The 24,671-nt window shown below is 45.9% G+C and overlaps 3 protein-coding genes across 11 annotated transcripts in view; 1 reads left to right on the top strand and 2 right to left on the bottom strand.

The window, feature by feature from the left end:
• Nucleotides 1-101: 101 nt before the first annotated feature.
• On the bottom strand, nt 102-4,718 carry KNSTRN (kinetochore localized astrin (SPAG5) binding protein). The gene is made up of 8 exons (XM_053945672.1): nt 4,575-4,718; nt 3,419-3,551; nt 3,226-3,282; nt 2,927-3,014; nt 1,753-1,873; nt 1,239-1,291; nt 1,038-1,112; nt 102-473 (listed from the first exon to the last, which is right to left on the bottom strand). The coding sequence occupies exons 1-8, from the start codon at nt 4,636-4,638 to the stop codon at nt 342-344; spliced, it is 723 nt and encodes a 240-aa protein (XP_053801647.1). The 5' UTR covers nt 4,639-4,718; the 3' UTR covers nt 102-341.
• Nucleotides 4,719-4,833: 115 nt separating this feature from the next.
• CCDC9B (coiled-coil domain containing 9B) overlaps nt 4,834-24,671 on the top strand; it is a 67,188-nt gene continuing 47,350 nt past the window's right edge. For 5 of the 9 annotated variants that reach the window (XM_053944430.1, XM_053944437.1, XM_053944438.1 and 2 more), the window contains exons 1-2: nt 4,834-5,084; nt 24,162-24,360. The gene's annotated coding sequence lies outside the window, so the exon portion shown is untranslated. The other 4 variants (XM_053944431.1, XM_053944432.1, XM_053944433.1 and 1 more) reach the window with 4 other exon arrangements.
• Nucleotides 5,586-18,188, bottom strand: DISP2 (dispatched RND transporter family member 2). The gene is given in 8 exon segments (XM_053944440.1): nt 5,586-9,960; nt 10,915-11,012; nt 11,933-12,051; nt 12,319-12,434; nt 13,257-13,380; nt 15,221-15,250; nt 17,552-18,033; nt 18,036-18,188. Coding segments are annotated over 8 exon segments (4,542 nt in total). The 3' UTR covers nt 5,586-6,540.

Below are 24,671 nucleotides of genomic sequence, written 5' to 3'. Positions count from 1 at the left end.
CCGCTCCCCGCCGCAGCCCCGCGCGCAGGCGCGGCCCGGCCCCGGAGCGCTCCGCCCCGCCCCGGCGCCCGCCTCCCGGCGCGGCCGCGGCTGAGCCCACGTCGTTGGAACACGTTTAATGAACTAAAACCACCAGCGCTGGAGACCGGAGCAGAGCGGCGAACGCCCGACACAAGGCTGACCGGCCATCGCTGCTGCCTCAGCCTCCCGTCCGTCCCTACCCCGCCGGGGAGCAGCGACCAGCTCGGCGTTTAGATCACCAAACACAGGAACTAGGCTTGACAAACAGGGACCACTGAACTAGGGGTGAAACAGCAAATATCCCAGTCCATCCTTGTGCCTCACATTGCCAGGAGATTCCCCAGCGCTTCAAATATGGCTTTCCATTCCTTAATTTGAGCTTGAACGTAGGACTGCTTCTCCAAGGCATGCTGGTTCTCCTCTTGTGCTGATTTCCACCTGGCCATGGCTGCCTGTGGAGAAGTCAGTGCAACACCACGTTTGACTAACACCAGAGTAAGGAACAGAAAAGCCAAGTTCTAAAGCATCTGAGCTCTTCCTACTAAACTGAGTCTGGGATTTCTTTTACCTTGGTTGCTTGTGGGAAATGTAAATTTATCTATAGCCAAAATTTAGGAAGTCTCCTATAACAATTATATTTTAGCTCTTGGGCTTCCTATCAAGAATTGTAGAACTGTAATTTAATGACTGTTTTGGTCTGCATATTGGTAATTATTTAAGCCACTTGTGCTTGCACACTTCTCAGTTCCCGCAGAGATTACCAGGGTCACTGCTCTGCAACAGTTTCCAATTTAAATCAAAAACTCTGACTTCCAGAATAAAAACCAGGCTGGTGGATCCCTCTATTTAAAAGGGGAGTAATATTTACCTTAATAAGTGTGTTTATATCAAAAGAGGAATTTTTTGATATAAACAACAGGTTTTCATCTGGTTCATGTGGAAGAAAGGAGGATTGGGAGGAGCAAAATAACCTCCCTGAGGGACTGGTGCTCACTGCATGGTTGAGTCAGTCTTACCTCAAGCATCTCCTTCTCTTTTGCAACACTGTGACAAAATAGCATCAATTCTTCTGTAACCTTCTTAGTTAGCATCTGAAGAGTCAAAAGGAAAATGACTTTTAATATGATCAAATAAACGTGAGTCTCAGCTGTTTCAGCATCAGGAGAGGAGGGCAGGGGCACACAGACCCCTCAAAGCCCATTTCAAGCTTTTCTTACTGTTGTCTTTTCCCAGCAAGCACGCGTCTCTTTTTCCTCCTCTATGTTGCTACCTGTAAGTAATTCAGGAGGTGCATTAGTGAACCTCTAATATACACAGAACTCTGAGAACAAACAGCTTTTCAAAGTGACTTTCCGCAGCAAGAAATACTAAATTAGTTTATCCAGGGCAGGGCCTACTATGGGGAGCAGTTCTTGTTCTTAAGCCACAAAAAACTCCCCAAAACCCCCAAACTCTGGAATTCCAGCAGTATTCCCTAAAAAAGGAAGCACAGTCCAAATTTCTTATGAATAGTCACAACAGAAGAAGAAAAAAACAAACAAACAAAAAAAACAAACAAAAAAAACAATCAAAAAAACAACAACAACAAAAAAAAAACAAAACAAAACAAAACAAAAAACAAAAAACAAAAAAAAAAAAAAAAAAAAAAAAAAAAAACCACAAAAAAAACCACAAAAAATAAACATTCTGGAGAAGGAGTACCAGGATGTAAGCAAAGTGCAAACTCCTTACCAGGATTGATGTTTCTGCTTTCTAAAATCGTCATGCAAGTCTCCTGAATTTTCTTGAGCTTCTCAACTTCATGGACCAGCCTCTCATTCTCCTTCTTTAACTCCCTTAACTTAATATTGCCCTGCCATTAACACAGGTTGTAAGTGAGACAAGTTCCCAAGGGGATTTTCTTCTCCTTAGTAATACTGACAATAACAACCTCAACAAGTGCTGCACTTGGCACCAAGAATCACACATTGCCTTCTGTCTCTACCACCACAGCACATTAGGCTGTTGCAGGTCCTTGCTCCTGCTTCTTGACAGGATGAATGCATTTATTACATCCACACACCAGAGCAATTACTAGAAAAATATTATCATGGACGAATTCCTTTTAGGCAACTCTATCTTTTCTTGTGCTCCCTCTCATTTATATAAATAATGCACACACTGAGGAGCATATAAACATTGTGAAGAAAAGGGAGTCTTATGTCTTTAAGCCACAGCATTATTCCCTACACAATCCAGATATTACCAGGCAATTGGATAAGCTGATCAACCTCCTAAGTTGAATGCAATTCTCCAAGAAGATCAATAAGCATGTGGATTAGGGTGATCTGGCTGATAGTGTCAGAAGCTTTGGGAACTTTCCATAGGAAGTCTCAGAGGCTCTTAAGAAAATTAAGCTGTGAGATGAATGATCATCCCACAGATTGAGAACTGGAAAATAAAGTGAGATTTTACAGCTGTATGTTACCAGTTGGGCCTCCTGTACATGACATGACAGAAGTGGTACTAAGCATGTCCTAGAGATATCTCTGAGAGCCAGGGAATAATGAAGTGCCAATTCTGACTCTAAACTGAATCCACAAAATCAGATCTGTTTGAAACAGAAGTCCCTGAAGAGTCCCAGCTCTCTCAGCCTTTCCTCCAGTCCCTTAACCATCTCTGTGGCCCTTTCTTGGACTCTGTCTGTACATCCATATCTCTTTTATACCAAGAGCCCAGAACTAGACAACATATTCCCAGTTTGGCCTCCCCAGAGCTGAGTGGATGGGAAAACAACTTGCAGGAGAATACAAAGACATTCTGATGAAGACAAGAAAACAAGAAAGACTATCCTTAATATGATCCTGTATGGATCAGAATACAGAAATTACTCAACAGTTTATTTATTTTTCTCTCTTACCCTTACCTCTGCTCTTGCTAGTTGTTGTTTGAGTGTTTCCACCAACTGATTCTTGTTTTTCAGCTCTGCTTCTAGTTGGTGTCTGCTGAGAGGGCTGTGGAGTTAAAAAGAGCAAAGACTCAGGGGCAAAAATACCAGTGTTGCTCACCTCCTGATTTCCCTTTGCCCATTTTAAAGTGTTTGTTTTTGTTTCTGACCAACAGATTTAATTAGCAAACTTGGCAGGAAAGCTGCACGTGGGTGAGAGCTCACCACAGGAGAACACCACAGCACAAGGACAACTAGCAGAGATGGGAGGCACATACCGTTTGGCCACTGTCTTCTTTGAAACCGGTTCCACTTTCTTGTCAGTCTTAGGCAACCTTAAAAGAAAGATAAAAATGCATTTTCCAGAAGACTACTATGTTCTTGCAGATCACCAAACCTGTTAGTTTGACCAAATGAGCCATCTTTAGGACATCTGCCAAACAAATCCATCAATATTTTGCTTTGATTTACCCTTGGTTTGCAGGCTCGAAGACACTGTCTGCTGGAATGTTTGAGGCAAAGTTAAGACCGGGAACCAAGCTGAGCTCTGGCTCTGCTGTTTTGCTGACACATTTTTTCTTTGAAGTAAAATTCGTTTGCAATTCTGCAAGAAAAAGACAACTGTGAAAACTCCACAGACTAGAAGTAACCTCCTTTAAAGTCTCTTAAGCCTTTAATTTGAGGTAAAGCAGTTATATCTGGCTAGAATGGAGACTTTAAGGTCGAAATAACTAAAAGCAGTCCTCAAGTTTTACCCAGGATCAAGGGTCCAGAATAAGCCACAAATAGGTCAGATGTAGACAGTGTTAAAATACAATTACCGGGCTACCACTAGTGAGAGTTTGAAATGATAATACACAATAAAGAAGGTCTCAACATCAAGCAGACACCGTGCCACAACGTTGTTGTTCAATACTGGAAGCAAAACAAACACAGCCCACATGAAGATCTGTTAAGAAAGCACCATATTTTGCTACGAGTGAATAGCTACCAAAATAACACAGAAAACTAGCTTTTTATGTAGAGTTTATTTCTCTTAAATCACAACTTGTTTAAGTTCTTAAACTATGTAAGTATAGTTCAGCCTGTTAACCGTGTCGTCCACCGCCAGCCTTAAACTTAAAGTATGTTTAAGTATATTAAGCTTTGTTCACTTACCGGGTTTAGGAAGTTGCTTTTTCTCCCTCAAGTTAAGTATTTTTCAAATGACACACCCATGAGCACATTTACATTAGAGCAACGCGGAGTTTCCACCGATACAGCCCAGCTCCCATGTTTTTAACGCTATTCATGGGTGTCTCCCGCTTATAAAATACTATAAGGTGTTGTAAGCAGTATTAAAAGATTTAGAAAAGAGACTGTGAATTAAGCATCTTTCGCATGAATGGGCCGCCGCCTTCAGCCGGTGGAGGGTACACACAGCAGGCTGAGCGTTACCTAAGTCCTAAACAGGGACAAAACAGTGGAATAAAGCTTCTAATATGGTTTTGGAACAGCCACCACGTAGCCAGGCAGCGATGGAGCTCCCTAACGCCGGCGCTCCGCTGCACTCCTCGGCCGAACCCCGCCAGCCGTGCCAGCCGTGCCAGCCGTGCCCCCCGGGTGCCCCTCCGTGCCCCGCACTCACCAGCGGACGGCTCGGGGTGGCGAGGCCGGGAGTGCACGGGGATTCGGGAGAGCCGCCTGTCCATGGCGGCTGCGCTCCCCTCAGGAGTTCAAACCGGACCGCGCCGGGACGGTTGGGCGGTTCTGCGCATGCGCGGGGGCGCGGCGCAGGCAGCGAGCGCACGGGGCGGGGTGGCGCGCGCGAGTGGGGGTTGAGGGCGGGGGCGCCTGCGCCGCTTCCTCGCTCGCGCTCCGTCTCCTTCGCGCCGTTTTCTGCCTCGCGCCCCCTCCCTCAGGGAAGGCGTTGGCGGCCATTACGGGGGAGCGGCCGCGCGCGAGGCTCCTGCCCTTACGGAAAGGCGGAGCGCAGTTCCTTCCTCCCTCCCTTCCTTCCTCCCCTCCCTCCTTCCCTCACACTGTCTCACCCTGTGGTTTGGGCACTCGAAGCCCGAAGATCAAGGGGTTTGTGGCCGTCTGTGCGGACGTGTAGGTGTCAAAAGCTGTGAGGGTGCCGATGCTGCTGGTGTGTGAGGTACTAAAATTACCCTCCAATGCCGCAAGGTGAAATAAGGCATCTGTTTAAAATGTTTCCCGACTTAAAGACATTTTTGTAGTGTTTGCTAACATGGTTTTCCTAATGGGTGGGTAGTCTCTCCCGACAGCAAAGGGAAGCAGCTCCTTGAGGAGGATGCTGCAGTTCCAGCCTGACAGTGGCTTTGGCTGCCTAAATACCCACCTGAACATTCACTATGACAATTTTAGGATAAAACCCTAAAACTGAAACATGAAAAATACAGACCCACGCAACTGACATGTTTGACATGTTTCAAACTCTGGTATTAGTTTTAAAAGTCCATATCACTCATGGATATCAGGGATTTGCTGTCTGTCTCCCACAGCGCAGGAACAACTCTTGGATGTCAGAAGAATAAGTATTTTAAAGATGTATACTTCCCTTTGGAAGATATATTGGGCACTTAAAAGATGAATAACCACAGTGCTCTTGGTGAAAAACATCACACAGATTTTAGGAAAGGTTGTTATAAGCATTTATTGTATGTCAACTTGTAGAGAGAATGTTTTATTTTTCCACAAATAAGGGCAAATCAATGTTTGTTTTCCTATTTGTTTCTGATAGAGAGGGGAAAACCCTAAAATTCAATATTTCACCAGATATGTGAATTTTAAAAAGTTACATATTTGAGGGGAATGCCTTGAGTGGAAACACTCTGTAAAGAGGACACAACAAGGCACCTGAGTCTGGGGGGACAAGGACTTAATCCCTCAAGGGGAAAATTCACACTGAAAATCTTTGGCAGCATTAGAATTCCTTCAGGTAAAACAAGCAGAAGTTGTTACTGGAAATAGATTTAGACTGGATTCTTCAGCCTCTTCCATGGTCAGGAAGAGGCTGTGTCAACTCAGAAGTCTTGACAGGACTTTTTATAATATCTGAGCTATTTTGATGGGGTCTGTAGATCTGGACTTTTCATAAAATAGAAAATGAAGTACTTTAATTTTTATTATTCACAATACACTTCATTTGATACCTAGATCTTCAGTAGTTCAGTTTTGGAATTTTTTTTTTAATTTTTTTTTTTTTTAAACATGAGCTCTCTTTCTCTGTCATTAAATACCTGGGGACCTTCGCGTCATTATTTATCTCAAGCAAACAAAACCTAATCATCTTGTAGGAAATGACAAACCAGGTTTACTCAGTAAGTCCTGTGAACAGCTGTGAACATGGCAGCAGACACTGGAAGTCAGAGGGCTTGTAGTTCATAGTTCATCATGATGGCTCTCACATCCTCTCGCTGGCATCAGATCTGCTGATTCCTGTGAAAACACATGTTTTGCACAGCTGAAACACTAAGAAATAGTCTCAGTCTCAGCTCTAGGAGAGGTGGGAGGAAAAAATTGATATTTACAGCTCTAAGGACATTCAGGCTTCCCCTTTCCCTAGCAGCAGCTTTGCTTTCTGCGAGGTCTCAGCTGTTGTAACCGGAACTTTGTGCACTGGATCGTTTGATCCAAACATCAGGCATGTCTGGCTGGCTGTTGGGCAGCACGACCGGCCCTTCGTTCCCCAATCCAAACCGATTTTTCCATGAAGAGCTGTTCTGCTGTGATGCAGCTGGAGACACATCAAAGACAGTCTCCCTCAGGTCCAGCCGCAGGGTATCTCTCTTCCCATTCAGGTAGCCCCGCTCCGCGTTACCATAGGAGTCAGACAGCTCTAAGGCATCGGGACAGGAACTGGCTGACTCAGCCAGCTTCAGGCCTTGCTCAAAATCGCTGATTGACGTCTCGCTGGAGATGTTGAGCATATCAAAAGAGCTGCCAAGAGAACAAAGGCATCTGTGAATTTTGTAGATGTCAGCAGCAGGGAGAGGACTGTGGTCTGAGGTATAATCTGACTGCTGCTGGGCAGTATCACTGGAGCACTGGGATTTATTGAGCTGCCCTTCTTCTTTCATGCCAGCTGGCTGGACGTGGTCCAGCCCAGACCCATCCCATGCTTTCAGACCATACTTTCGACAGCGACAATCTCGGCAGAGTCTCTCCCTGTGAATTTCTGTTTCTGAGGTGCTGTGCTTGTAAGGAGAGGAAGTTTGCAAGGCAGGACACTGGCACAGGCTGACCTGCTGGTCTCCGAGTGTGTCCTGCAGACTGTGTCTCTCTCTTTCCAGGGAGGGGTGCGTTCCCACTCGAGGGCATCTGTTGTCTTCAACTTGTATGTCTTCAGAGAGCACAGAGGGCCGGTTGGACAGCTTGCTTGTGGAAGTGCTGTTGTCAAAACTGTCGCTGAGTTTCCTAGACAAGGGTTGGAGCTCGTATTGTTCGTTTGCAGTGTTGGACTCCTGGACCTTCCGCAACCGGTTTTGCTTCTCACTGCCCCCACAGGCAAAGTTTCCATTCGGCCCGGAGTCATCAGAGTAGTCTTTCATGGTGTGGGCACAAGGCCAAAGGATCTGCCCGCAATTCTTCTCCGGGCCGAAGAAGCAGCAGAGCGACTGGAAGAAGAGGCTGGCAAACCCACAGCTGATACAATTGATCATCATGATGAATATCCCCAGCTTCCTGTACGCCAGGACTGTGGCAGGCAACATAATGACCCCTGCAGAGAAGAGAGCAGAAGCTGCCATGGCTGTGGCACAGCTCATCTGCTTCAGGGAAAAGGCCACTCGGCTCAGGCGGTCGGAATGGGGGCACAGGTGATAGGAGATGCAGTAGTTGACAGTGAAGTCAACAGAGAGACCTACTGCAGCTGAAATGAAGAGAGACTCCACTGCATTGAGCTGCCACTCCAAGAGGACCAAGAGGCCAATGGTTACCAGGACGGTGCCTGCAATGGCAGTAACAGAGAAAACGCTAAGGAGAACGTTCCAGGTCGTGAGCAGCAGCACCACGAAGGAAATGGCTACAGAGAGCCCCATGACCACCATGGTTTCTGTGCTGAGACTGTGCTGGAGGTTGTACAGCTCTAGTTTACTGGTAAACCATCCGTTCTGAAGCCCCACGGGGGCAGTTTTCATTTCCTCTGTTATCCAGAGGCTGATTTCCTCATAGAATTGTTTGGCTCTGCTGTAGTTGAAGGTATAGTGATAGATAGTTTGAAACTGCAGCACTAAGGCAGCGACATTTCCCTCCCCATCAAATCTGAGGCCCAGATCATATGTTTCTGCCCCTTCCCTGCCCTCTTCCAGGAGCATCATTTTGATGCAGTGCAGGAAGACTTCGCTTCTGTAAGGGAAGGAGAACTGGTTACAGCAAAGATTGAAGCTGTGGTCTCGCTGGGAGCACTGGCGACTGTCCATCCATCTGAGGAACTCCTCCATGAAGCACACAGTAGATTTCTGTTCTGCATCAGAGTAATAGAAAGTTTTGTTCTTCACTTTTTGGCAGAATTCAAGGAGCCACTTCTGGGCATCAGGGTTTTGGATGGTGAAGGTGGTGTCTGTCACTAGGGTGCCATTGCTTTTTGGATTGAAATGGTCCCCATTATCCACGGGCAGAATGCCCCAGACTATGGTGACAGGCATACGCTGCCCTTCTCCATGCTCCAGCCTCTCAAACATGAATTGGTGGCAGTACTCGGAATCGTACCTCTCAAAGGGATGGCTCAGCCTGAACACTTGGACAGATGATGTCTCCAGAGTCGGGAGTTTGAGTTTGGGGTTGGAACAGGAAATGTAGGCACCTCCTATGGCTAAGGCAGCAAACCAGCAGATCCAGATGTACCGAAACTTGATGACCCCACAAGGCAGAAGCTTTTCAAAGAGCAGCTTGGAGGTTTCAGACAGTGTGTTCTGGAGAGCCCGGAGGATGTAATGGATGGAGAGAGCGACTCTCTTGTGGCTGCTGTTGTTCCAGTAGGCTTCTGGCTTGTAAACGCAGGTCGTTGCGATATAGCGCTCGTAGAGCACAGCCGAAGAGGGCAGCCAGGTCATCATGAAAACCAGGTTTACCAGCACCGAGGTGCCCATGTAGACAGCAAAGCAGCGGATGGCTGTGATGTTGCTGATGTAGCTGGCGTAAAAGGCAGCACCAGTTGTGAAGCATGAGGCCAGCATGAGATAGGCAAAATGGTGCATGGTTTGACTCACCCACTGAGCAAGCCCTGCGGAAGGGTTCTGACTCTTGCTGAGGTTCCACAGGTCGAAGAAGACAAAAGTGTGGTTGGCACAAATGCTGCTGAGAATGATGACTGCTGTCAGGTTTACAAAAGGGAAATAGGTGAATCTAAAGGCTACCTTGTACAAGAAGTAGGAGATCATCAAAGAACTGACAACAGCGAGCAGGACCATCAAGGTAATAAACACCGAGCGTAAATAAAAAGAAATGCTTAGAAAAATAGCTAATATTGCCAGCACTGGATACTTAGTATCCAGTAAAAGGTAGTGCTGGAATAGTTTCTGTTTAAGGCCCAGGTCCATTCCAGTGATAGATGTGTAGTTATCAAACAGATCCCAAGTTTCAAGGTTGTCTAAGTAGATCCCCATCATAGATGCACCTTTTCTTGTAGGCAGGAAAAGCAGGCTGTATTTGAGAGAGGGCACTTGGTACTCCATTGTCTGGGGACTGAGAAAGTCCCTGTCAACCAAGAAGTGAAGCAGCTGGTAGATGGCATTGAAGCGGGTACATTTCTCTGGGACTTGGGCACACTGAGAGTGTTTCTGTCTGACGGCCTCGGGGCCTATGCAGGACGGAGTGAGGACACCTCGGTGGTAGTCTGGAGCACAGGCACGGAGCAGGGCCAGGGTGTGGGAGATGTCTCCTTGGGTTATCTCCAGACATGAAGATCTGTTGTACAGGACAGCAATGTAGTTCCCCAGAGACCAGCTTGGGCAGCATTCATTGGCTTCAGTGCGCTGGCAGAGGTCTCTAAAATGCACATGTGAGCGTATCTGAAAAACATGAGGGGGCATCAGATCAGACCCGCTCTTGCAGTTTCAGTGTTCCTTACTCACTGCAGTAATCCTCTCCTCTCCTCTCCTCTCCTCTCCTCTCCTCTCCTCTCCTCTCCTCTCCTCTCCTCTCCTCTCCTCTCCTCTCCTCTCCTCTCCTCTCCTCTCCTCTCCTCTCCTCTCCTCTCCTCTCCTCTCCTCTCCTCTCCTCTCCTCTCCTCTCCTCTCCTCTCCTCTCCTCTCCTCTCCTCTCCTCTCCTCTCCTCTCCTCTCCTCTCCTCTCCTCTCCTCTCCTCTCCTCTCCTCTCCTCTCCTCTCCTCTCCTCTCCTCTCCTCTCCTCTCCTCTCCTCTCCTCTCCTCTCCTCTCCTCTCCTCTCCTCTCCTCTCCTCTCCTCTCCTCTCCTCTCCTCTCCTCTCCTCTCCTCTCCCCCTTTCCCCCTTTTCCCTTTATCCAAGGTGTATGACCCATTCCTGGCCCTCCTCCCAGGGACAAATCCCAAACACCAAAGTTTTGGAAAGTCGGTAGCCTTTTGCAAAACTTAAACCCTGTCCATTAATTATATTTTATAACTGCAGATTTGAAAAATTGGCTCCTATAGCAAATACAGCTCATCCAATTAAACTTTCCACTTGTAAAACTTGCCACCAGTCTCCAAGCTGCTAGCTCAATTTCTGTAATTATGTTCTGCTGCCCAAAATCCTCAGCAGCTTCTGATGGACAGCTTTGGCTTCTGGACCTGTTCAGTCTCCATTTATTCTTGTTTAATTTGCAACTGGCAGGTGGGATCATCCCTATATTGCCAAGTAGGTGAAATGTTTTGGAATCCTCCAGGTGAAACCTGTTGCAATAGCTGACATTGTTTTTTGTCTGGCATCCTCTCAGCAAGACATCAAAGACTGCAGCAGACAGAAAAGAGACAGCCTGTACATGTGTTCTTCCTGCCATCACTGACCTTGTCTTGTTCCATTTGACACATAGACTGAATTGCTTGCAAGTTCCATAAGCTCCCAGCAGTTGTGGACATAAATACCAGCTGGGAATAGCTCTTTTCTATATAAAGAAGAAGGAAAAAAAAATCATAAAAGGATTAGGTAATGAAGATGAGTCAGCCAGGCTGTTTGGAGTAGACTCTGTCTTCACAGAAAAAATAAATATATATCTTTGTCCATAGGACTGCTCTGGAGGGCTCCCTGGAGGGAAGCAGGTCACAAGACAGTAGACTGAGCATGTGCTTTGTGTGACCTCACCCCTGCCCCTTGAAACTGGTCAGCAGCATCAGGGCATTTTCAAAATCAAATGTCAGCTTGCCTTTAGTGACTGCTGGCATCTGGTTCTGCATCCCTGGAACAAGGGAGGAGCTTGAGCTCAGCCAAAAACCCCCAAGGACCTGAATGTTTTGTGTGTGACTTGTTTCAGAAGTGGATAGAAGGCAGGGAAGAGAATAAAAATATCTTCATGCTGTTCCTCTTCTTTCTACTTACTAGTGCCCATTTTGGGACAAATCTGGGGGGGTGTTGGAGTTTTCTGTTTTTCTCTCCAAATTTTACTGCCATGTACATTTTTCAAGAAGAAAAGAAGGAAGGAACAGAGAGGGAGAGGGAGCAGACAAGAGAGAGGGAGCAGACAGCAAGCAGGGCATACACCGTTTTTTCTTCACTTTTGATATGGGTGAATGGTGAAAACATTGGTCCTTTAACGTGTGCTGTCAAGGTATATTTCTAAAGGGAAAACAAGAAATATGGCAAAGAGTTAAGAAGGAGAAACTACTCTCCAGAATTTCTGAACCAGCCTTTTCTGACCACTGATGTATGAAGTGCTGGGAGGGCACTGTCAGAACTCTCACAGGTGGAATTGCACACACTGCTTGCTTAGAGCAAAATCAGAGTATTCCCTGTGTCCTGAGTTCTGAGAGTTCTGTCAATTGAGTTCTGGGTATGCAATATTTACTGCCTCATCAAGATTTCAGTCACCTGGGGGACCACAGAAGAATCCATCTGCTCCATAGATGGTTTCCACCATTCTCCGTGTCCTCGCTGCTTGTTCTCCCTGAGCAGCCTTCTGTCCTCTGCCAACGCCAAGGTCATCATAGCTAGCAAGAGGGCAGATTATTGTTAATAACTATGATTATTAACAAGAGAGTGTTTGGCTGGGAGTTACATTCACTGACAAGGCTCTGGTGCCAGACACAGCAATAAGGAGCCTAAATCCATTGCAGGCACACAGACTTCAAACCCTCCAATGCCTCGGTTACTTTTAAGCATAGCATGTATGGAATTCACATAGATATTTTGGAATGTTGAATATGGGACTTTACAACCAACATGTTCCTCAAATCCCCCAAACCAAGCTCAAATACCTTTTCTTCTTGGCAAAGGGAGAAAGGGAAAGGGTCTTCTTGTAGCCTGTATGGCTCTCGATATTCCTCCACACAATGAGCTTCTTGCCAATGTCGGTGTCCCGCGGCTCGAAACCCTGCAGCAAGGAAAAGGGCTTTGTCACAGCTCCACTTCAGCTCAGCTGTCCTTAGGTCTCCTCCAACACATGGAAACTGTATGAGACTATTACCGCATCTTGGAGAGATACATGAATTGAACTTTCCCTGGAAATACTGCATCCCAGAGATAAGAGAAAAAATATGAACCTTTTCCCTTTCCCTTTCCTTTTCCCTTTCCCTTTCCCTTTCCCTTTCCCTTTCCCTTTTCCCTTCTCTTTCCTTTACCCTCAACAATGGCTACAATTATCTCTCCCTGATCTCATAAGAATTTCTCCTCCTTTTTAAGTGTAGTAGTCCCTTACAGAAATGGCACTAATTTTCCTTTTTGTGGACAAACTCTAGTGTATTCTTATTTTCTCAAGATTCCTTCATGAACCAGAGGCAGGAATGATTTTAGGGAATGTGGCATTCCTCATGGAAAACATTCCACGTGCATAGTGCTCAGAACAGGGCACGCTCTCCAAAAGTCTCATGCACAGACTGTAGGAGCCAAAGCCAGCTCCTCTATCCAGTCTCTGCCAAGCCTAGCTATTCACTGTGGGCAATCCCAGCCTTCCAGCCTTGGAAAGGGAGCAAAGGGAGCAATCCCAGTTTGTGTTGGCAGTGTCTCCACACTGGAGTGAGGGCACTGGTGGGAGTGCACAGCATGGCTGAGGGATGAGCATGGGTTGTGTTCTCCCTGTGTGTCAGGGACAGCTGTGCAAGACTGGCACATTCTGCTCATCTTGGAGGGATGATATCGCTGGCTGGGCGTGGATTTTCCTTACATTCCTATTGATCCCTCAGCTGTAGGAACTTACCATTAGGGGTTCTGAAAAGTCAGGCAGATTCCCGACCAGCAGCCCAGCCACGGTGCAGATCGCTGCCGCCACAGAGCACAGCACCAGCACGGCCAGCGGCCACTCGGCAATCAGCTGTGAGTAACTGCAGGCAACAGGAGGAGAAAAATGGCAGCTGCTAAGATGCTTCTGCTCAGATGCTTCTGCTCTGAGCACAAAACCTGCTGTTGAGCCAATGAGGTGTGAGTAACAGGAAGGGAAAAATCAGGGTCTCTGGTTTTGCAGTTATTTACTGTGAAGCTTGGAGGCTCTAGTGCAGCTATTAATGAACATATTACACCTCTAACTGAATATTTGCAGGCAGCTCTAATTAACTCGGGTAATTACATTTTGCCTCTCTGCATTTTCCAGCTTTTTCAATCAGAAATAATAAAAAACAGACTCTTGTGTCCTCGAGCAGAATGAAGCTTTAAACATTTAAGTTCAAAGATTGAAATTACAAAGAGCCTTTTAATTTCCCCCGCATTGTGCAATGTCAGCTGGTGGCTGCAACAGTTTAAGCTACAGATTTCCAAACTGGACCCTGAGAAATCTTTGGATAATTCTGAAGAGTCCCTGAAGGTAACTGACCCAAGCAAGCCCACTGTCATTGTCTAAATTAGTGTATTTAGACACTGCTCTAAATTCATACATATTCACTAGAATACATTCAATTTTAATTATGTATCACAAAATTTTGATGACATCAAAACCCTTCCAGGGAAGCAGCTTACTCTGGCCCAAGTATTATTTGCCAGTTACTTTTGTTCTTAAGGAGCTCGTGTGAAATTTTCTATCCAAGTTCTGTTTTTCCTTTGGGACAAACTGTCTCCCATATAGGATGATCTATGAAAGTTGCTCTCCCACATTTTTTACTAATGCAGGTTTTACTGTGTCAAGATTTTTGTCTTCCTCAGAAATATCAGTTGAGATGTAAGATAGCAGAATGGGCTCCTGCTCTGGTTTGGCAGGCTAGTTCTTTTGTGTTCTGATGTACTTCTGAAATATAAGAAATTCTTTGTTCAAAAATAGCTGACAAATATTTGTGAAGGGAAGTGAAATAGTTATGAACTTTATTTGATATGGAATGTTTCTCCTTGCCCGCTCTTTTGCCCCTTTTGCCTGGGACTCCATCTCAGCTATTTCTTAATTAGAAGTTATCACAAGCACTTCAAGCAGCTTTTCACGTGACTTTTGATTTTTTTTTATTTTGCCTTTTTTTTTTTTTTAATTTACAATTACCTTTTCAAGTTTGTTTTCATATATGAAGACTTTACTACTATGAAAATAAACAAAACTGCTCTATTCATTAGTGTACCTAATTTCTGGAGGCTGTTTTGGATATTTCCATGCCCAATTATTAGAAAAAAAGAACAAAAAGAATCAGCTTCAGTCACTGATGACAGAAGGTGCTTATCCAAACTATCCAGAAGCAATAGTTTACAAAAGTCAGATTTTAAACAGAAGTAGAAAGCAATCAAATTATTTTAATTTTGATAAATGTATTTAAAATTTTCTGTCTTTTGAAAAGATGAGTTTATTTCATGGATGGGCTCTTTTCCTTTTTACTCCTCTGATAGTACAAGCTGGATTAATCTTACACACACACACACACTTATATATATATACACACACATATACACACACACACAGAGACACATATAGAATTATTATATATATAAAGCTACTGTATGGGCTAGAGCCAGGCACCTGCCCAAGAACAGCTACTAAGACAGTGTTACTATTCATTAATGCAGGTTAAATTGATCTCACAAGCAAATGGAGATTTTTCCAAAGAGTGGAAAGCCCCAGGAGTGCTGACCTCGCCTCTGGAGCTGGGCCTGCTGGGTTGTCACCAGCAGTAGCACTCTGCTTCTCCTAATAGCAGGACAGGAGAGCACTGATCACAGGGTACAAGGACAGGAAGCTTTTGCTGTTAAACATACCTTTTTGGCATCCTGAAAGCTTTGTCATGTCTGCAGACAGAAAGGAAAAAAGATGTGTTCATTTATTATTTTCCTGGGAAGCCCAGGGCTGGGCTGATCCTTGAGCAGGTTAACCCTTGCAGGGCTGTAAGCACCAAGGTTAGCCAGTGCTGACACAGTTCTATCACTGTGTGAATTAGTTTAATGAATAATAGAGCCTTTTCCTCTCCCATTTTAACCAAACAGGATGGGAAGCCATGTAGTCACTCTTCATTTTGTCCCTCTCAGAAAACCCTCCAGAGAGTACTGGACATTAGCAATGCAGTCCTATAGAAATCCCATTGCAGATCTCATCCATTAAAATCTCTCTGGTGCTCTCTTTAAGTGCTTTTCCTGCACTTCCTAAAGTGTTTCTTGACAAAAGGAAACCTCTTTTCCAAATCTCATGAGCTGGGCTAGCAACAACTATAGATAGCTTTTATTTTCTGTTCAGCTCAGCTCACCAAAAAGGTGACTTTCATTTGTTTCCTGGGTCCCTCCAAAGACTGCCTTTTCAGGCTATAAGAGCAAAAAGCCAGCGGAGCTGCTAAAAATACTTTATTTGGATTTTCTTCACAGAGGAGCATTTGTTACTCTTACTTGAAGGGCTCTAGGAGGGGAAATAAAGCCTTCTCCAGGGGATCCAAAGTTTGTTAATTAATCCCTGAGGACAAGCCTTCCACCAGCATCCTGTCAGAAAAGCTGCATCTTGTTGGGTCAGATATCTCCAGGACGTTTTGTTCTGCTCTCTCTTTCTGCACTGAAACGTCCCCTCGAAACATGCCCCAGTCTGGCATGGCCTTGGCTTGGTCACAACTTCCAAGGGACTGCTCCCACATCCTTCTGCAGCTGTGCCAAGCTCTGCTCAGCCAGTGCTCCCTCCTCCTCTCACCTTCCTACGCTCCTGTCCTGCTGCACTCCAATATCTGTGTTGGGCAGATGGCTCCCCCTCCTTGCAGCAGCCAAGTGGAGACCTTGAGGCAGCTCATCCTTCCTAGCCTAGTTATGAGTGGGAGAAATGGAAAAGCAGTGGAGGAGAGCTCCCCATGGCAGAGTCACTCCGGGTGGCTCATGTAATAAATGATTCTGTGTTTTGCTCATCACACTAATGCTCTGTAGATTCAGGACAGAGAGGAGTAGAGCAAAAGCCTCCCCAGATTATCAAAGTGAGGTCTCTCTCCAGCAATACACTGCCCATCCTGTGCTAATTCCCTCACAATAGCTCTTCAAGCAGATTTGCTTGGATTAAAAACCTCATTCTGGCATTATTATGTTATCACTTTTCTGACTGCTGGTGCTGCACACTCTGCCAGGGATTTACAATCCAGCCGTGCTTCCTACTTAAATAACCTGTTACAGAGGACGTGGTTGGCAATTTTGTTGATAGCATATGAGTGAAAAAGGATCCAGAAAAAGGATCCAGGAAAACGATTCAGGAAAAAGACCCAGGCTTCTTTGACTGCAGTTCATCTACACAAACACAAGCAAATTAAATCCCATGTAAATGGCTGGAAAATGAGACTCTAAAGGGCTTTTGTGCCTAACACTGCAATGCTGTACACAGGCAAAAAAGGAATCCTTTTTTATCAGGATTCAGTGGCTATGGCTACAGCAGTGAAGGGATCATGATCTCTTGTGCCAAGAGTGGACCCTAAAAGGCACACTCTAGAGGAAGGATGGTGCTGGCTGGAAGGAGCAGAGGTTGTAGCTCAGGCTGTTGTTACCCGGGCACTGCACACAAGTGGATTCTGTCATGGTCAACAAAGAATTCATACACTGGTTGCTGCCCAACCTGGAAAGCCAAATAATGTTCCCCCCTTTTGTATCTCTCATGCTCAGCTGTAGCCAGTGCTTATTACCCTCTCTGCTGCCACTCCCTTCCAGCACTGGCAGGAGTGTCTGTGGGGGCAGGAAAAAAATGAACTCTGTTCCCATCACTGAGAACTCTGCCAAGATAAAGGACTGGCAGCTGGGTGCCTTGGAGTGCAAAGGGAGAAAATACAAAGGTAAAGGAAGATGGGCATATTCACACTGCATGACCTACGAGTGACTGAATGACCTTGGCTTTAGCCAGCCACTCCCTTGAGAAATAAATCCCATCTCTCCCTGGCATGGGAATGGCAGCTCTCTGTATGCCACACATAGGTAGAGAGCAAACTGGATCCTTCCATGTGTTTTGGAGCAGCTGCTGCTCTGAGCTGAAGAGCAAACCCATGTTTCATCCATCACAGTTCAGACACTCCTCATCCCTCCCACTTCCCCCCACCAAGTCTGGAAGACGCTCTTTTGAGCCTCCCTCCATGTGCCTCTTACCTGACTGTGACAACATGATGTTGCACCGGCCGCCGCTGCCCAGGGGACCACTGCTTCCAGGGCGTTTCCGAGGCCTCATGGTGGGAAGCTGGCACAAGATCACCACTGGAAAGGTGGGAACACAGCACGGGCCTCTCGCCATGCCCAGGGAGCGAGGGCAGGCCGTAGTTGCCTCGGGACTCCTCCTGGTTGCAGGGGTAATATGGGTGGTGCTGCTGTGAGTCCTGTGAGCTTGATGGCACCTGGCCATTGGACTGGGTGGAGACTGGCCCAAGTGTGTGGCTGGAGGAGGGCAAGTTGTCTTCCCCCAGCCCAGGGGATGCAGGAATGGGGCAGTGATGGACTGGGCAGATTTTTTCCCAGGAAGTGCCACTGTAGCTGAGCTCAGCATTCCCAATCTCTGGCATGGCAAGGCAGGTCTGGCAAGGTCCTGCATTTTGTTTTTCCCTATGAGAGAAATGAAGGGAAAGGTAAAGTGGGAGAGGTTGAAAGGCTGTGCTGGGGAGTTGCATCCCAAGAGCTGGAGATGCTCACAGACCTCCCACATAACACAAATGTCAAACCTCACCCACTGTATCCTGTACCAGGAGTCAGCCTAAGGGCTGAACTGGATTATGCTTTTTATAAAGACATCCATGACTTATTCAGGGATCCCAAGTGATGGAGAATCCTGTAATCCATCCTTTGTGTGTGTTGCTTCAGAAGTTTGAAAAAATGGGTAATATCCCACCCAAAAATTCTCCAGGATATTTCACTGTGGCAGGGGGGTCCTAACTCAGGACCCAGAGAGATTACAGAGGTCTGGACAAACAGAAACCAAAGGAATCTGCATGTGAAGAAGCCACTCAATTATCTGCACTCCTTGGGAGGATTAATTAGTGTGATTGCTCTGCAGGAGGACTGGCACTGCTCCATGTTGGGTCAGCAGGAGAGTGAGTCATCCCTGGCACTGACACAGCTGAGCAGTGAACCTGAGGGCTGTGACATCTAACAGGACTTTTAGCCTCCAGCCTGGCACATTCCTTAATGGCTCCCATGTCCTGCATGCTCCACTGGGCTCTTCAGGAACTTTTTAGACACACATATCCCAAGGATGACAGCAACAAATTTTATTGGTCTTACCTTGTAGGAAGGGGACGGACTGGGATCTCTATAGATCCTTTGAAACTTGACTGTCTTCTGGCTGCTGAATTTACTTAGACAAAATGTTTGCAGACTCCAGTTCCCAAGTAATGTGGTGTCTGCAGGACACACTTTCTTCTCTCCAAGGAATTTAAAACATCATTTCATTCCTATAGTTCTTGATTTATGGAGCCTGAGAGATTTTGCTAGCTTGGAGAAAGTTTGAATAATACTTCGAGGGATTGCTTAGTCTATGTGACACCAAAAACCCCTTCACACACAATAGACTGAGGTCCTTCTGACCCCAAAAATACTTTAGGAATTACTGTCCCAAGAGATGAAACACCAGCAGTTTCTGGTCCTCGTTCAGAGCACATGCCATGGTCTCTACAGCTGAATTATGTGTCTTGCTGCAGTGCCTGGCGTCCAGGATTAAAAAGGATGAACAGTCCAGGCCAGCCAGAATCACAAAATGTCTCAAGTCATCAAAGAATTATGAGGGCTAGAGCAAGACTGCAGTGAGATGAACTTTAGCCTGAGGCACCTGGTGCAATGTGGGGAAAAAATGTAGGTAAAAAGGTGGGGAAAGGATGTTTTTTATATTTTTAGAGTCTCTCTCATTTATTTTTCTCACAACCTTGGAAAAGGGCAGAATTTTAGTGATTACATGTCTCTGGAATTGCACCCAAAGTTAACTGGCATGAGATTATCAAAGACAAAAGAATCTACAGAATACTATTAGCTCAGTATTGCTTGAAAATTGCTATTTTTTCCAGAAAGCAGGACATATTGGCTTTGGCAGTCTGTGCTGTCTATTTTCCAACATCAGCTGAGTTTATCAACACTGATAAACTGTATTTCATGATTGTACAAAATGAGCTTATTTCATTAAACTCATTACAGCAGAGTCATGTTCATGGTAGTAGTTACACCAGTGGACACTCATGGCACAGGCATCACACATAGCTTCACTTGCACACTGTACCAGTCCAGGGACCAGTAACAGAGAAATCTTGCCTGATTAAGCACCATCCAATGCTACATTTAGTTTCCAAGCCTAAAGTAAGTTGCAGCAGTTTCAGACACAGATAGCACATTCCTGGGTCCTGACTTCAGAAGCCGTAACTGATGTCCAAATGCAAAGTAACTGGAAAGAAGTCAGTGTCTGTGCTGAAGCAGGTGCCAGAAAACCAGCAGACAGGTGTGTGCACACACCTTATCTCACCTCAGTGAGGTAAGGTTGAGATAAGGTTGTCCCCAGCAGTCCCCGTGCTCATTTGCCTCTAAGCTGCAATCAAGGTACTGGTAAGACTTGAGCTGGTTCAATACAGCAAGAGGGAGAGCAGCTGGCAAAGCAGAAGCTCCTGAACTGTGACAATGATATCCCAGTCACCCACAGAACTTGTCAAATAACATCAACAATAGGCTTGAAGTCCTCGCTGTCCTGTCTCAGGTGGATTAGTGACAGGATTACCTGGCCTTTCAAGCGTGTGATTTGTGTTAGAGCTCTGTATAAAGGTAGTTCACAACAGGAGATTGCACACTTGTCATATATGAGATTACAAATGCAGTGCCAGCAAAGCTGCTCAGGAGATGCAATCTGAAATCTTGTTTGGGGTTCTTACAGCCAGGGATTCAGGTGCAGCACGGGGCAGGAGCGCTGCAGACAGACCAGGGAAAGATTAAGGTCTGTGGCAGTCAACACATAAGATTACACCTTTAATTAGTCATTGCACTTCTCCACTAATTATAGAGGCAACGTGATGGGAGGATGCTAAACCACCATGTCCTCTACAATGCTAGTGAGCTGCAGGGGCAGAAGTTGTTTGGGACAGCTCACCTGGAGGGTCCCTCAAGCCACACTCTCAAGCTTTAAGTGTAAATCATCCTGCTCTTCCCATGTGTCCAGTGACTTCTTTGTGGTTTGTAGTTTTGTACTGCGGGGAGTTTTCATCAGAGGGCTGAGGTCATGGTAGTGTTATGCTTTGACAAGGTCTAGACCTTTTCTGACTCCCTTTTTGTTGCCTCTAAGTTACTCTTTTTTCTCGACCTTGATCCCATTGTTTTCCTTAGTTTTTGCACACTTTAAATAGGTGATGCTCTCCTACAGTGCATAATTCATAAAGACACTGCTGCACTGACATCTTGTGTTTTGATGTTCCTACACTGTACTATATTTCCAATCTTTTTTTTTTTTCAAAGGAAAAGCAAAATTCTTATCCCTTTAAACTACTGTATCTGCACAGTAATCTGGGACCAGAGGCTTTTCATGACTTAATTAGCCTGTCTGCCTCATCTGAGACTGAGTATGTGACACTGGGCAGAACAAAAGGGCTTTTACAAAATACTTTGAACATGGTCAGGGAGAGGCAGGAGACCATGCAGTGACAAATTCTTCTTCCACAAACCCCTCGGCTACAAAACCTCCTGGTGGGGAAAGCAGATGCCAAACTCTTGGATATTGCAGATTGCCTCCGGGTTTTCTGCACATACGTTAGTAACGTTGAGTCTAATATTTCACACGAAATCACACTCTCCTTGTTTACCATCTTTGCTGTGAAATGCTGTCAAGTTCTGCTCTTCCCCCGCGTGTTGTTTCCTAACTCAATTCCTGACCTGCTCAGTGACTTCAGATTCTGGAATAACTTCGGCAAGTTTGGATAATTCACTCATGACTTCTCTCCATTATCTCTTTCTCAGACTAAACAATTACAGCTCTGTCAATCACCCTCTGGATATGAGTTCCCTTATGCTCATCCCTCTCCACCTCCATGACAATGTGACCTTGGCTATCCACAATCTCCAGGGAAACCTGGAGCTTGCAAATAATGATCGTTTTGGATAATCACTGCTGGCAGCTCAACAGAGTTCGAGTCTCCACTTGCTGCTCTCCCAATTAGCTGTAGTGCTGGTGATCTTAACCTTTGGTCTGCTGAGGTCTGCACCAGACATGTAGGCTGCTACTTCTTTGCCTGAAACCATGCTGCTATTACTTTTCTTGGCCCTCAGGACCCTGAACTATGTTAGAAAAATGTTTCCGGGGATTTCTGATGTCTGTTTGCTGTCAGACATTAGGAGAAGAGGGCAGAGCACCACACTGGACTCTGCTTGCCATGCTGACACTGACAAAGACTTTTATTTTTTACATTCATTCCCACTCTGGGCTGTGTCAGATATTTGATATCTTTGGGATTAAATGGGCAGAAATGGTGTCTCGGCTGCAGAAAAGCCTACAGAGGCAGCTGACAACCTCCATTTTCTTTTCCAGGCTCAGCTGGATGCAACCAGAGAGATGCTGGGAAAGGAGAAAAGAAGGGGTGTAAGGGAAGGGATGGACTAGGGTTAACTGCTCCTGTTACCCACATCAGGGAGCTGTGTTGCTTTCACTGTTTGCTTCCCCGTCTCTTGCCCTGAGATGTCTAGACAGAATAATAATCCAATTTGTGGACCTGCCCAAGCCACTCTGAATGGAGCAGTGCTTCTCTGAGATGAGTACCAGGGCACAAATGCCCCACATCGTGTGGGGGACCCAGCAAAAGGACTAGAGCTTCTTCTCACAAGGAAACAGGAAAGAGAGGGTCAGGATTTCTAAGGAGACAGTTTTCTGCCATTCTAGGTCTGCAAGGATGTGGAGCAGTGGTGGGATACAGGGTCTGTGACAGGAGCCAAGGGCTGTATGCTGTCAGTCCACCCCCTTGGCAGGGATTATCTCCCTCTTCCAGAGACCAGCATCCTTCTGCCCCACAGGGAATGGCTGCAGGACCTGGCTTTAGGCTTTAGCTGCTCACTTGGCCCTAGCAGGGTGGTTTACTGTAAACATGCCATGTTGGCTTCTTGCTCCCAGCACATTCCCCTCAGGATGGTTTCGTTCTGCAGCACACAGAGCCGAGCTGGGATGGAGGAAGCTTTGTGGGCAGGGAAATAGTAGCATATGGGCACCTTCCTTTTCCTAAGCGGTTCCAGTTTTTGGCTCTCCCTGTCCCCCCCTCCAAGCCACAGCAGCAGGAGAGCACATGAGGTTCTGAGAGGGTAATGGGCCAAAAATATTCAGCCTTTTGCAGGAATGGCTCCTTTCTCTCTTTGCCTAATTCCACCCTCCTCACCAAACCCATTTCTATAAGCACTGGGTTTTTTTTAATAGATCATTTCTCCCTTTGCATACTAAAGAGAGGATCAAGAAAGAAGCACTTTGCATATGAAAGATGGGAAACACCTACCGAGTGAATGGAGCTGTCTGATGCCTGACTCAAACTACAACTTCTCCTTTTGCCAGAGGAATCTCAAGGGGGAATAAAAACAAGGAGAAAAATGGCAGTAGTCTGTACCTTGCCTACAACCAGAGCCCTTTTTCATCAAGAACCTTTGCTCAATTAGACATTAAGTGCCACAAAATTTAATTAATTAAAGAAAAAAAGCTAGTTTGTTTCTCTTTCCCCCTTTTTCCCTTCCTCTAGCAGAGTTTTGTTTGCATATCAGCTGTACAAGTGTTCCGAAGTAAAAAAGAAATATTAATACTGGATTAAATCCATGTGCTATAGGTCAGCTTCCATCTAGACTAATAGCTTTTTCCTGGAGAGCTGTAAATGACTTTTTAAGAATGTGCTTTTATAATGGAATTTAAATTTCTCTTTGAACATACCACCAGCAAAACTGCAGTGGAGCTCTTGAGAAAAAGAGCTTTTTTCCTTGTATTTTCTAAGGAGATAAGAATGCCCTTTCCCTGGGATTAGGGAAGGGTTCATTGTGTTTCACTGTCACCTCGTTATCTAGCTCCCTGTCTCCCTGACAGGGAGAGACAGGCACTCCTGAGCAATCCATCTCCTCCTTTGGCTGCGGCAAATCCTTGTGCACTGAAAATTCCTGCGGAGTTCTTTTGTTTTGCTTTTTCAGTCTAGCAGCAGGATCGTGCATACCCTTGAGAAGACCTACAGTTTTTTTGTTAGTGAGACTCCTGAGTATGTTAAATCATCATGAAAAATTAATGAGACTGCAAAACTCTGCTTCCCACGTAGTCTGCCAGGAAAAGTTTTGTTTTATAATCCTTTCCATTGACTCGTGCAGCAGCCTTACCTTTACACCAGACAGCTGCTGCTGCTGCTGTGGATACAGGTGTGTGTGCTGGGATAGACCCAGACACAGAGGGCTCAAGGTTCCCAGCCAGCTTTCAGTGCCAGAACAGCTCTGTCTGCACTGGGAAAATCATGTTTGCTAAGCCTTGTTTTGAAGGAAAAAAAAAAGAGGACTGAAATGGAAAGGGAAAGGAAAAGAAAATCCCCACCTTGGTGTCCCAGGCTGAAAGAGGCCAGGAGGAAGGTGGTGTTTTCTGACATCTGTGGTTTTTTGCTGATGAGGTGATTGTTGATGATGAAGAGCCTTGGCTAGGGCAGAGGGTGGAGACCACAGAGCTAAGACTGAGTGAGCAGCAAGGGTGAAGTTTGAAATACACCTGTGTCAGGTGGCTTAACTCTCTGTACCTTACCTCTTGCAGGCTGCAGTTCTCATTTCAAGACCTGTCTGAATGGCTAAGGAGTACTCAGACAAGCAAAGAAAATGGCTCCAGTGACAGCTTGGCCCCCACTGAATGTGCAAGGTCTAAACCAGTGCTGAACCGTGTGAGAGTTGCTGAAGACTCAGACCCTCAAGCACAGCAGCCTCTAGCCGAGGACATCAGAGCTGTCTGATGAGCAGTGAGTGCCCTGTCAGTGCTCCCGGGCGGGTGGGGCTCCCTCAGCGTGAATATCCTGTACCAGACAGAAATGGAACCCTTGGGCTTTCAGAAAGGATTTGTGTGCTGCTGACCTCAGGGTGTTGTGCTCTGTCAAGAATCTGAAGAGCTTAGGTCGGTTGCCCTGGTCTAACAAATGCCAGTGTACTTGTGAATATGGGATGGCTCCTTGCCCATGATTATGGGCTTGTTGATGTTTCCAGAAAATGCTGATGATTGTGGCTGCTAACCTGGCTTAAGACACCAGGTAAGGGAGCATATGGCACAGGGGGA

The sequence above is a fragment of the Vidua chalybeata genome, chromosome 6 (genome assembly GCF_026979565.1).
Source record: "Vidua chalybeata isolate OUT-0048 chromosome 6, bVidCha1 merged haplotype, whole genome shotgun sequence".
Taxonomy (NCBI): Eukaryota; Metazoa; Chordata; class Aves; order Passeriformes; family Viduidae; genus Vidua; species Vidua chalybeata.
Note: the sequence above shows the minus strand (reverse complement) of the source record. Positions and strands in the feature narration are given on the sequence as shown.

Excerpts from the sequence above, each read along its gene's own strand:
- KNSTRN (XM_053945672.1), bottom strand. The coding sequence starts at position 4,638 with ATGGACAGGCGGCTCTCCCGAATCCCCGTGCACTCCCGGCCTCGCCAC. Across the intron at positions 3,283-3,418 it reads TTCGAGCCTGCAAACCAAGG|GTTGCCTAAGACTGACAAGA; the intron begins GTAAATCAAAGC and ends CTTTCTTTTAAG. Across the intron at positions 1,292-1,752 it reads AAGCAGAAACATCAATCCTG|GTAGCAACATAGAGGAGGAA; the intron begins GTAAGGAGTTTG and ends AATTACTTACAG.